Source organism: Thunnus maccoyii, chromosome 24, assembly GCF_910596095.1.
Source record: "Thunnus maccoyii chromosome 24, fThuMac1.1, whole genome shotgun sequence".
Lineage (NCBI taxonomy): Eukaryota > Metazoa > Chordata > Actinopteri > Scombriformes > Scombridae > Thunnus > Thunnus maccoyii.
Window position 1 is genome coordinate 11,108,454 of NC_056556.1, and position 13,735 is coordinate 11,122,188.

At 39.8% G+C, this 13,735-nt stretch overlaps 2 protein-coding genes across 2 annotated transcripts in view; one reads left to right on the top strand and one right to left on the bottom strand.

The window, feature by feature from the left end:
* LOC121892084 (arachidonate 12-lipoxygenase, 12R-type-like) overlaps positions 1 to 13,735 on the bottom strand; it is a 172,093-nt gene that overhangs the window by 118,106 nt on the left and 40,252 nt on the right. The window lies entirely within an intron of this gene.
* On the top strand, positions 9,474 to 11,349 carry sox1b (SRY-box transcription factor 1b). The gene has a single exon (XM_042404895.1). The coding sequence runs from the start codon at positions 9,750 to 9,752 to the stop codon at positions 10,800 to 10,802; it is 1,053 nt and encodes a 350-aa protein (XP_042260829.1). The 5' UTR covers positions 9,474 to 9,749; the 3' UTR covers positions 10,803 to 11,349.

Sequence of the window (13,735 nt, forward strand, 5' to 3'; positions counted from 1 at the left end):
TCTTCTAATGGTCAGTATGAACATGAGGAATGATTACAGCAAGAAAAACACATTTCAATGTTCATTTGGGCTCCTGACTGTTGTTTTGAGACAGACTTGAAAAATTGTGAACCCGTCCTTTAATCAAGTTACAACTAAATCACTGCTAATTCACACAACAACACATACACAAGACAGAGTGGGAGATCAATGCCCATAACTAATTTTTGTCCCCTAATCTTTTCTTTCACTATAATTTTTCTTTCCTCTCCTGTTCACCGATGTCACATCTACACTTTACATTCATTTCAACCATTCAACAGTTCTTTTACAGAAGGAAAAAAGCAGAAATACTCGAGTGTCTGTATTGAAAGCATTATAATATCCAGCATTAGGTCCAGCATATTTCTTTCCTTTATAAATGGAGAGAAAAGGAGGCTTTATGACTGAGCTCATTTTATATAAAAAGTCATCACAGCTATATTCATATGATTAGGTAATACCTGTATTACTGCTGTATTATGCTAGAAAGTCTTCATTCACTGTAAGAAAATACAGTAATTTAGTAATGCAAGTCTTAAGTTACTATTTTATTTTCAGCAACCATGTGTCCTACCATCATGTCTAGGCTTGACAGGAATGTAGTAACAGTTTTTCTGGTTTAATGTGACATATGTCATGGCTTGCTGTTGTATATTTGTACTGTATGCATGCATACGTGTGCGTGTGAGTGCACTGTCTGCTCAGTTAGTGCAGCTGAACTCCAGTAGAGTTGACAGCTTGCTGTGACAGAGAGCCTTAAACAAACTCACTGGGTCGGCTGCTGCACAGGAGAAATGCCTTTGATTCTATTAGGCCTGTGTGTGTGTGTGTGTGTGTGTGTTCGATGCCTGTTGTGTTGGAGACTTCAGGCCTAATAGCAGGGTGAAGATGTGAATAACATCCTTGCTGCTGTGTCTTTGATCTTCTGCTCTGTCTATTAGTGTGTGTTGTAATATTTTATGCATTATGACCTGTTAAGTTCTGGTGCTTGTCAATTTAGTTTGGTCTATGGATGCAAATTTTTAAACGTTTTTCTTAATCATTAGTCAGCCACATAACAAATCAATTGTTGGTTAATCAATATCAGTTTATGAAATAAAGTAGATGTTTTGCCATAATAAGTGTTTTTTAACCTCTGATGTGATCTATGTTTGAAGCAAAATCAATTTAGGAATTTGAAGTACAGAGAAAGTCAACACTAAGCTACTTGAATTATAAATTAAATGACACAAAATAATAACTTCATTTAAATCTGTGTCGCCGCGTTCCCGTCTGTTGCTATTCAACAATTGACGACAAAATCCAAAGTGTTAAACACAGCTTCACCGCAGGATATAAATTAGATCAGACTAAATGTGTTGGACATATCTGACAATTTCAATCAAAATCTGAGCCATATTTTCTTCTGCAGATCTGCAGCCTTCAAAAGTAAATAACTCGTAACGTTATTGAATAAATATAAAACCCCAATGTTCCCACAACGCACTTCAGTCTGAGTGGTTTTATATAAAATAATACGCATATTTTATCAACATGGTGAAGTAATGTGTGTTGTTCACTGTAGCTAACGTGAGACCAGCTGTTGGAAACAGCTGCTCAGCTAGGACAGATGTCCCCAAATACTGTCGCTCCAACTTCATCAGTCCAGGAAATCTTTCAACATTTACTGCCACCGCTAAAATGCATTTGTACTCAAATCAGGGGAGTGTCACCTATACCGTTCAAAACTTCAGTTTTGATTTTGCTGGAAATGTATAATTAGAGTCCTACTTGTCCTGAACATTAGCACTGTAACTACAGCGCTGCTCTCTGCTGTCTGACACTCGGCTCCCAGCCTGCGTTAACTGAGCAGCTGCTCTCTGTTTCTGTTCCGGATGACAATACGAGCCTCAGATAGCTGCTAAACCAGACAACAACTCTGGCATTTTCACAACTATATGCTGCAGTGTTCATTAAGACGATTGCCACAGTGAGCAGAGCCAGGCACGCTGCAATTGGACACCAAGGACGTTGTTTTACAATTTGTGTGGCTGGTACAGGCGGTCCTCAAACACATCTGTGCAATTTGCATCTCACTAAAAAGTAAGACGCACCACCTAGTGGTTCATCTGGGTACTACAGCAAAACTATCGTACATTTTCTGACCGTTACACTGCATGTCCATCGTTTTCTGCATTGTCGCTTAATATATTTTTAGTAGATTAATTGTTGGATTATAGATACATTATGAGCAGTAATTAATTGATACTGTCATGTAAGACTATATATTGTTACTACAGCATCGAAGCTAAAAGGATCACTTACCAATGATTTGCTGAATGAAGACCATGAGTCTAGATTTTCTAAACATACATTAGGGATGTCAGTGATCAATCAATAATCAATTACACGCTGTTAATAATTTAATTGATTAAAAATATATTAACCAATAGTACAGAAGACGAGCACATGCGGCGTAACTGTCAGAAATGCAGCACTTGGTTGTTTCACTAGGTGGAGCCTCTTACTGTTTAATGAGATGGTGTGTTTGCTGACCGCCTGTGAAAAGAACGCACAAACTGTAAAACAAACGCACCTCCAAGGAAGAAATAAGTCGCAGCGTGCCTCGCTCTGCTCAGTGAGGCGATCGTGTTGATGAACGCAGCAGCATAACACTGTGAAAATTCCACTGAGTTGTTGTCTGCCGGCTGTCTGGTTTAGCTAGCTATCTGAGGCTCGTACTATCATCAATAGAAGCAGTGAGACAGTACGAGCCTCAGACAGCAGAGAGCTAATGTTCAGGACAAGCAGGACACTAATTACACGTTTCCAACCAAATTAAAACTAAAGTGTTAGACTGTATAGGTGACGCTCCCCTGATTTGGCAGTAAATGCTGAAAGGTTTCCTGGACGGATGAAGTTGGAGCGACAGTATTTGTGAACATCTGTCCCAGCTGAGCAGCTGTTTCCAGCAGCTGGACTCACGTTAGCTACTTTTAACAATATACATCACCACCATGTAGATCTGCATATGCATCTTATTCTATATAAAAACAGTCAGACTGAAGTCCATTTTGGGGAGATTTTGGGTGACTGTTTCATATTTATTCAATAACATTACAGGTTATTTACTGTTGAAGGCTGCAGCACTTCTGAAGGAAAAATGGGTCACATTTGTTGTTTAGTTTGATTTATGTCGTCTAATGATGCTGGAAGTTGTGCAGCTGTTTGCTGTGTTTAATACTTTGGATTTTGTCGGTCAGTCGTTGAATAACGACAGATGGAGTTCTGCAATTTAAACAAATTCCTTATTTTGTGTTATTTAATATATATAGTAACTTGATGTTTTTCTAATCTGCTCTTTAAATTCTTAAAAAATGGTTTTATTATGGAAAAACATCCACCGTATTTCTTAAATTACTAATGATTAATCAATTATTGATTGTTAATGTGGCAGACAACAATTAAGGAAATTCGCATCCCTACTATACATTATTCCTAAAGGTCAAAAGCGATTATTGATGTATGGAAACAATGATTTGACTCAAATGGATTATTGTACTTTAAATGTTTGCACTGAAGCTGCAAATAGATGATTTTTTTATGCGATACAAATCATTTTTAGGACAGCACCTTCCAAAGCTTCTCAAATTGCATCCAGACCGTTAATCTTATATAAAAGCAATATGTCTTCTAATCTTTTGTCTTATGTGATTTCGGTGTTGCACATAATGTAAATTGAATTGATTTGATAAGAATTTGGGATTTCAATAAAAAGCTGTTATCTCATACTACAGTTTCTCATCAAATCTGTATGTCATAACAATATACTCAAGCAAGTAGGCAATGTTACATTATTCTACTTTCTCAGTCATAAGCATAAAAAGCCAAATAACCAATTAAAATCCTATCTCAAACATCTCTACCCCGAGTACAAACCTCAGTAAACGAGGCCAGCAGAGGTACAGACAGTGTTTCCAGCACCGTCCCGTCCTCTTCCAAACAATGTCACAGTGTACTCTAGGTATTTCCAGTTAGACCAGGCTTGCTCAACACCGCTGTCCGCTGAAACTCTACAAAATGTTAGCTACACAGGAGTCAGAAGTCCCTGTCGTCTGTGCAGCTTTAACTCATGGAAAAGAAAATCACCAACCAGCCCTTTTCAACCAAAAAGCTGCAGGAACTAAAAGTCTCTTTTGCGCATTCCTATTTGCATTTTCACCGCATCTGAACAACCATCAATATTAGGAAAATTAGACCACTGGTGAATTAAAAATGGACAGCACATTAGAAACAACAGTCATCCTGTTTCTCTTTCTATTTACTGTTGTGTGACTCTGCTGCTTGAGTTAGATGTTATGAGAAGGAGAAATGCAGAGATGGAAAATGAGGCTGCGAACTCCAGCGTGCCTATCTCCACACTAGACAACCTGCTGAGGGTTTGATGGTTATTTATGCTTTAAATGAAACTTTCTATGAAACTATGTATCTTCTCTTCTTTGCTCTCAGGTCATGAGGAGTCAGACAGCCAACAACAAGAAATGTCTCATCCCAAAATCAATACTAGGATAAATCCTCGTTTTATGAATAAAGTGGTACACAAGTTGAAGAAGCTGTAGTGTCTGTGTTTGACCAATCTGCAACAGTCAGTCCCACCAAACCTCCATCCACCTTTTCAAAGTACCACCCCCACAGCAGGGACTTTTTTAGCACCTGAAACTATCGTACCGGGACTGAATTTAGCCTCTCATTCCTCCAGTTGAAATGCCAGTTTAGCTCTTCAAAAGGTTCTTAGTCTCTTAGACAAAGTTCCCGCAGTGGAAACACCCTGAACCTTCTCATTTACATGTACCTGTAGAGGTTTGAAGAGGTGAAAGTATCCAGAACGCACGAAAAGGATTTTTAGCCGCTAATTTAGTTTCTCTGGTTTCATAGTTCCTGGAACTTTTTTTAAAGGACTTCTAGAGGTTTGAAGAGGTGAAGGTATCCAGTTTTCAACTAAATTTAAAAGTCCAAATGAAATGAAATTGCTTTTTTTAATATGCTACAACATACATATCTGCTCTGGATATCACTTGTTCTCTTTTGAAAAGAAAATAAATAAATCAGAAACCTATTTGACAGAATACTGTAAATTATCTGTCTATATAGATGAAGACCTTCTTTCAATCCAGCCAATCAAATCGTTGCATAAAGCAGTAAGGTGAGCGCTCTATCACAGGCAGAGCAGACAGTCACACTGAGCCAAACAACATCCTCCTACACAACACTAGAGCCATAGACTCAATAACAACCCACATTAGCTTTCCTGCTGAAGTCTAACTAATTAGCTGCTCAGCTGCAGCACATTAAACAGCATGTAAATGTATCTGCAAATGTCACTTCAGTACAGTCCATACTCTTCAATACCACTAGTAACAACAACACACCGTCTGCCTGTGACTTGTAGCTACAGTGAAACTTTTTTCCCGCTACTATGTAACACCGGCTCTCTGACAGCCTGCCAGCCACTGTCAAACAAACACAAACACCACGCTCCAGTCGGCTGAGACTAATATTTCCCCAAAAACCTCTTTTCTTTTCCTTTTAATATTAAAAAACAATTAACAGTACATTTTTAAAAAACACATTGGCATTATGTTTGACTGCAAAAAGGAACGACTAAATGTGATTTCAGGCCTGAAGATGTTTAAATATTCAGTATTTCTCAAGAAAAAAGCTAAATGTATTTCAAAAAGTAGGGAAAAAACTATTGTTCTTTAATTTAATGACTTCCAAAGTTGGTAGCATTGAGCCAGAAATAATGGTCTAAATTGGATAATGAATAAATTGTACCAATGAAATGAAATTTTGTTTGTTTTTTGATAGTACTGATTCCTGTCCCACTGCTATAGCTTTGCTTTATCAAAACTGTTATTTGTTGCTGTTACAGAAACCTCTGCTGTACCGGCCTCGTTTGGAAAACCTCTTGGAAAGAAGAAAGCCTCCCCAGCGGCACAGTGTTTTGGGGAATTGTTGGAAACGATCAGCTCTGCAGACTTTCAGCTATCTAGAGGAGGAGCTGATGTGTCACCGTTCATCTACTGAGTCCCTGATGAAGACGATGGCACTGAACGGACAAACTCAGACACTGTGCTGAAAAGCCTTCCTTGGTTACAACCAACAGCCAGTTGGAGTACTTACACAACACAAACCTCCACTTAAAAACTGTGAACAAACCGCTGTGTCCTGAGCTTCTGTCAGCTAAAAGGAAAAAGCCCTTCATACATCATCGAAGCAGCTTGTGGATGACAAACGTCGGATTAATATGGTCATAAAGTCCAACTGAAATCAAACTGCATGTTTTTTTCTGTTCTTCAAATCACATGTCCTGTGTTCTCCTTTGAGAAATTTATATTTTACATGTTATGGTGTCATTATGATGCCCCGTCTATGTAGATGGAGACTCAACTCATTTCATTTTACACCATATTTCCATAAAGCAGCAATGTCACCGTACTAACAGTCCTGCTACACAACACAACAACCCACGTTAGCTTTCCTGCTAAAGTCTCCTCCTTATATAACTTACAAACATGAACACACACCTTGTCCTGCACCATTCTCTTGTTGGATGAGACACCAAACAAACTTTCAGTGAGGAAAAGTGCACCACTAAAGTTACTCAGCAGGTTAGAAAGTTAATTAGCTGCTCAGCTCATTAAACAACATGTAAACGAACCTGCGTGTGTCATTAATGCCACTCCTAAAAGCACATCGTCTGTTCATGACTTGTAGGCTACAGCGCAAGTTTGTTTACTTTGTCTCTTGTTCCCCTGACATGTCAATCAAACACAGACACGCCCCTTTAGCCACTGAGACAAATGTCTTTTTTTAAATAATAAAAACCTAATTGCAATAAATTTAAATTTTAAAAAAGGCTGTCATTGTTTTTGACTGCGAAGTTGAGCATTTTATCAACTTTTTAAAAATTAAAGGGTTTACATGTCTTAACTTGATGCTATAATCTGAGTAATTCTCATGTTTTTACTGAATATTGTTTATCTGTATTATTGCCTTAAATCATTTTACAATTGCACTTTTGATATGCATGTAAACAAGCTTTAATTAAGCCATTAGCATCCTGAAACAATGTTGTTCTTCAAGACTGTGTTAAAAACACACAACTACACTGGTTTGGGTGATTGTTTCTAGTAAACCGCCTGGTGTCAAAATTCAGAAATGGCTACAATTTATTCACCTTATATGGAGCCATTTTTGGGGGAGGTGGTCCCATCAATATCTAAAGAGTCACCTGCAGAAAGCCTTGCACAGGAAACGATAAAACACTAAGAGCTATGGTCTGACGATGATGATGATGATGATGATGATGATGATGATGATGGTGGTATAACAGGATAGACAGGATGGGAGTGGTGTCCCTCTTTCTGTTCACTTATCAAACAAAAAGCCAACACAAGCGCTTGTCTCTCACAAAAGGTCAATGTTCTGGACAGTATTGTAAATGAAAACAAATGTCTCTGAAAAACTTGATTCTCCTTATTAGCTGTCAACTGAATCCTTTATGAAAAAGCTCAAGACTGAACAACAGATAATTTACTTAGAATGTGTAAGTCCCCGTACTGTTTGCCATGAAATCAATAGATAAACAGAAACTGCATTAGAAAATAGAGCAAAGTGCGATCACTGACAAGATATTATTATTTGGTCAATGTGAAAATATGTCTGTCAATTCTGTGATTTGGTTTCTGTGTGTCAAACAGGCAACGCGCTCGTCTCCGTATGTTTCTGTGCTGGATGCAAAGAGGCAGAGAGACGAGACTGTCACAGCGTGCGCAAAAAAACAGATCATATAAGCCACTTAGCAGCACTATAGCCAACTAGTACAAGGGAGCGAGAGGAAAATCCACCCGTGCCAGCGTGCCAATAGTTTACCAGCTCGCTGAGAGGCAGGCAGCACCTGACAGATGCCACTTGGGAGCATAATCCCAGAGGGCTGAAGAGATCCTCCACATGACGGGAAGCGGGGAGGAGACTGGAATACTGAATGACAAATTTCATCAAATAAATGAAATATATCCATCTATAGCTTCATGATGCAAATACTGAGCCAAATGCAAAGAAATTAACACATGTCTACTATTTAAAATAAGGTTAACATGCATTAACATTAATTTTGTTATTATGTCGCAACTATTTAATAATAATTTAATAAAATATGCCAAAAAAGAATGAACAAAATATTAAATTCAACCAGGTATTGTTCATTTGAAAAACAGCAGTCTCTCCTTTACAGATCATGACAGGCTCAATAAAATTAAACCTTTCAGGAAAATTGCTTTGCAGAATTGTCCTTGATCCTTTTTTTTTTTTTTTTATAAGAGCAGGAGCCTGTAAGCATCCTCGGGCCTATTGCAGCAGGCCTGCAGCTGCTTTATAGCGGCCGCATTACACCAGTTTACTTATTATTAAAATGTGTTATTAAAACATTTCTAACGTGTATTAAAGGATTACAGTAGTTTTTTTGCATGGGGGTTAAATCTCTCTGTGTGTCTCTCTTGTGCTCTGCAGCGCTGCTGAAACAAACAAAAGGGGCGCTTTGAATGGCACGTGCTCCGGGCGTCAGTCACCTGTTTCCTAGCAACGGGCACAACAGAAAAGCACCTGTGGCTCTGAATAGGGAGGCTGGGTAGCCTATAGGTTTCCAAAAAAACATGGATTAATTAAAAATATAGGTTTTTTATATATAGGAGTAAAACGCCCCAAATAATTCAATCTGGAAATCATAGAGCCTGTATGACGTCTAATTTTGTATTTATCACTTTATAGCCCGCGCTAATTAGATTAGGTTAATACTAACCTAATTAATACTCCAAACATTAATGCTCCAAAAGTTGTCTGTTCATTGCGAAATGAATGTTTTTAAAACTAAAATAGCTTATTGTTTATACCCAGTTCAGCGCTTTTTGTAGCCTGTTTATTATTGTTATGATGACGATGGTAATTAGGAATCACGTGCCGCATTTTAAATGATCGTTTCATCATGATTGTCATTAAAAATGTGTCTTTGTTGTAGTCTACTTGTTTTCTGTAGGTGCAAGGAGCAAATATAGTTTTAAAAAAAACTTATTTACTGTGATAGGATTTTTTTTCTATTCTAAAATGTTAAAATATTGGAAACACTGATTTTATGTTGCAGTTTAAAACAGAAGACGTGCGTAAAATTATTGGAAATAAACTGTTTACATGTGTGTATTTTTTTTTCAGCTACACACACACACACATACACACACACACACACACACACAAAACAGATGACAGAGGGAGTAATTTTTAGGTCTCGCGCTCCGACGTCACCAGAACCTCGAGCCCCTGCATGCAAATCACGTCTGCGCTCGAGCCTCTCCATTGGCCGTCTCTCGCTCATTTAGCTGCTGTCAAAGCGCGCGGCCCGGGCACGCTCCGGTAACTTTTCCCAGTAGGCTACAGCTTCAACCAAAGTGCGCTCAAACAAGCGTTTCTATTCTTCTCAGCGCCCGCGGATGACAGGAAAAAGGCGAAAAGGGGAAGTGAGGAGCAAGTTTACCTGTGAGAGGATTTCATCCTGAGACTACAGCACCTTTTCATCCCTCTCTCCGTTTCTTTCACTCTTTATCTGTCGCTTCCTCGGAGGGTTTAGCTGCGCGCGGGCCAGCCTGAATGTTTCTGTGTGTTTGACTGAGAAGTGTTGTTCTACCAAGACAAGGTGAATGTACAGCATCATGATGGAAACGGACTTACATTCCCCCGTGGTGCCCCAAACCAACCCATCCAACCCGGGGGGACACGCGGGAGGAGGAGGCGGCGGCAAAATCCCCCAGGAGAGAATCAAGAGACCCATGAACGCCTTCATGGTCTGGTCCCGGGGCCAGAGGCGGAAAATGGCACAGGAGAACCCCAAGATGCACAACTCTGAGATCAGCAAGCGGCTGGGGGCAGAGTGGAAGGTGATGACCGAGGCGGAGAAGAGACCGTTCATCGACGAGGCGAAGCGGCTCCGGGCCATGCACATGAAGGAACACCCGGACTACAAGTACCGGCCGCGGAGGAAGACCAAGACGCTGCTGAAGAAGGACAAGTACTCGCTGGCCGGCGGGCTCCTCGGCTCCTCTGCGGGTGTAGGGATGGGCGGCGGGCAGCGGCTCGAGAGCCCCGGAGGGGGCCACGCAGGGGCGAACGCGGGCTACGCCACGCACGTGAACGGCTGGGCAAACGGCACCTACTCGGGCCAGGTGGCGGCTGCGGCGGCGGCGGCTCACGCCATGATGCAAGAGGCGCAGCTGGCATACACGCAACACCCGGGCACCGGGGCTCACCCGCACCACCCGCATCCGCACCATCACCCGCATCACCACCCGCACAACCCGCAGCCCGTGCACAGGTACGACATGAGCGCCTTATCTTACAGCCCCATCTCAAACTCTCAGAGCTACATGAGCGCCTCTCCGCCGGGCTACGGCGGGATCACCGGCTACACTCACCAGCACCAAAGCTCCGGTGTCTCCCCGGTGTCTGGAGCAATCGGAGGGACTTTGGGGTCCCTTGTGAAATCTGAGCCTAGCGTGAGCCCCCCGGTCTCAACGGCGCGCGCACCGCCGTGCCCTACGGGGGACCTGCGGGACATGATCAGCATGTATTTGCCGACCGGAGAGGCAGCGGGGGACTCCTCCGTTCAGAGCAGACTGCATGTGCTCCACCCGCAGCACTACCAGAGCAGCGGCTCCACTCCGGTAAACGGGACGGTTCCTCTGACTCATATTTAAATCTCTAAATGTACGATAAGCACTACAAACCACAACCAAATATTTAAACTCTTAGATGTGGGCGCAGGCTGCTGATGAAATGTAAATTATAGGCGGTTATAGCCATAAAAATGCAATCACTTTGAACAAACTTTTTTTATTGTTATTATTATTTTTATTTTCTTTCAGTGATGGATTTTTTTTGTCTGTCCGAGCTAAAGGAAAAGCGCATTTGATTTACTTTTGCTCTCAGGAACAGAGCATGCCAAGTTTTGACACGATTTAAATTATAATCCGTGAAGGCTGGTGCATTTTGAAGGGTTTTTTTTCCGACTTTTCTGTGGAATTAAAGGCACCAGCTGTGTGTTTGAGGCATCCTGAAAAAGCTGTTTTAAGAGGGAGCCGTATAATAAATGGAGGGCGGTGTGGAAGATGTGTTTTAAATAATAAAAAAAAAAGTTTCTAGGCTGCAATTTAAATTGATTTCCAGTTTTAATGCTTGTAAACATGTGAGTCAGTCGGTGTAATTTGAATTTGTTTTTGTTGTTGTAAAATCTTGTAAATTGTGAATAAATAGGCCTACTGAAAACGCTTTTATGCAATTGTACATAATTTACAAAATACCAAGCCCCATTTTCGGGTTGAAGATGAAACAATTTTGCGCTGAGTTTGATTCATTTGGCAGAATTTCTTCTTTCTTGAAGAAAATGCTTGTGGGATAATTATTTTTGCAAGAGGTTTAAGTAGGCTTGGGTGACCTGTACCTCCAATGTTTGCTGTTTATTTACATCTATTCTTAAATATATTTAGGCTACAGTATAAATGCCGACAGGCTCATTGTCGCTGAATACGAGTTTAGTGAGAGCAGTGAAACAGTAAAAAATCTGCTCAAAATGCAAATGCAGGCGGATATGTTTTCATTTTTCCACCATGATGCCCTTGAAAAGAGGATATTTATCAGTCGGGCTCTTAATTGATTATTTCTCTTGTCATCATGTTTCCATCCTCTTTTTCCTTTTCCATTCTGATCAATCTTATTTATTTTTCAGTTTAAAAAAAAATCAGCTTAATTATCAATCTTTTAAGCTTGAATAACTCGTGATAATATGCATTGCATCACTATAAATGCCTGTTGTGCATCACATAGTGAGTAATATGTTATATTAAGATGATAATAGTTCTTTGAAAATAGGATCTTTTCATGGATATTGGTCATTTGTCCCTGAAATTACAGTTTTTTTTGTCCACATTTGAGTTTTCCTGCCTTAGGGTTTATGATCTCTATAATTGTAGCATGATGTTTAATACAGTCTTAATATTTCCAGGCGCTAATAACATAGCATATGGTCACATATTATCAGTGGCTCTGACACTTGTTGGTCTCTTCTCTCCTAGCAGAGTAATGCACAAAATAATCACCTAATAATGTTAATAATTTACCATCTTGGATTTTTTAAAATATGAAATAGGGCCACATTCTCAATTACTCCTATGATTTAAAAACAAAGCATTTTATCACATTTTTTTTTCATTATTATTACTATTAATGCCAAAACATACAAAATAATGTACATGCAAAATAAAAAAACAAGCCAGTTATATGAGGGATATGTTAAATGTTCAGGTATTACTTTCTGTTATGTGCTGATTTCTTATTTTCTGTTTCTTGCAGTAAAATTGTGAAAATGCATGTAGGATATTTTTTAAAAGTTAAAATCACGTTTCCCACGAGAGTTAGCCTCAATGTATCCTGTGTTTTTAAATCACCTGCAAATATGAGAGCTTCAGGCCTTTCTTTCATCTTCATTGATGTTTTTTTTTTGCCCCTCAAATTCTGGCACAATTATTTATCATCTGCTTTGTCATTCTGGCCAACTTGATCATGCATCATCTGAAATTTATAACCTTAATCGATCCACTTTAATATGCTAAAATATTATGGTTCTATCTGTTTTAATCATATGCAAACATGCAAAGTTTCCTTTCTTTTTTTTTTTTTTACCTGCCATCAGGGTCATGACCTCAGTAATCTAGATCTCAAGCAAAAGTAAATCCGACAACAAGAGTATCCGGTGCTCAATGAACTACTAATTCTTCATCTGGCCTCAGTTGGGCCCACTTCAACCCCACCTCCACCTGGGTCCTTCTCTACATCCGCACAGGTCCTCAAATCTTCCCCCATTCCTGACCCCCCACCCCACCCCCCAGCATCAAACGGCTTCATCTGTGTGTAACTCTCCTGGTTGTTACATTATTTCCTTCTTTAAATTTGATGGCTGAATCACTGGAGGCCCCCAGGGTGGGAAAGGGAGGAATGAATGAGCGGAGAGCAGAGGAATAGGAGGAGGAGGAGGAGGAGGGAGAAGGCGAGGAGAGGAGGTTTTTGTGTTGAGGAGAATGGGGATTAGTCCTGGTGTAAGCTGGGGCAGCCCGGGGGTCACCCCCAACAAAAAGCCCAGCAAACAACACCCCTGGTTTTATCAGACTAATTCCCACTCGGGCCTGGACTTAAAAACAAGAGGGCAACTGGATGCAAATCAGACAGGCTTTAAATAAAGCTGTTTCCAGGGATGTCAGGTGTTTAAACTGAAGGTATTTATTAGACGCCTGTCCTGAATGTTCCCAGATGTTTTTTTGGTTTTTTTTAGTTTAATTTCATGTCAGGTTGCTCGGGATTGTCTTTGCTCTTTTATTAAAAAAAAAAAAAAAAGAACAGATAACATTTGTATTAATGTGTGAGGGGGTTACCTTCTACTTAATGCTTTTTTTATTATTTTACTACCTTAATATATAAAACTATAATCTATAAATTAACATAGCAGAAAAAATAACCCTGTATAAATATGAATAGGGTTCAATTCAAATGCATAAATATGTTATTTTCTGATTTGTGGTGGTTGTAAAGATATATTTAACCACCTTTTATTTACCACTGCATTTTAATACTGCATGGC

Excerpts from the sequence above, each read along its gene's own strand:
- sox1b (XM_042404895.1), top strand. The coding sequence starts at position 9,750 with ATGTACAGCATCATGATGGAAACGGACTTACATTCCCCCGTGGTGCCC.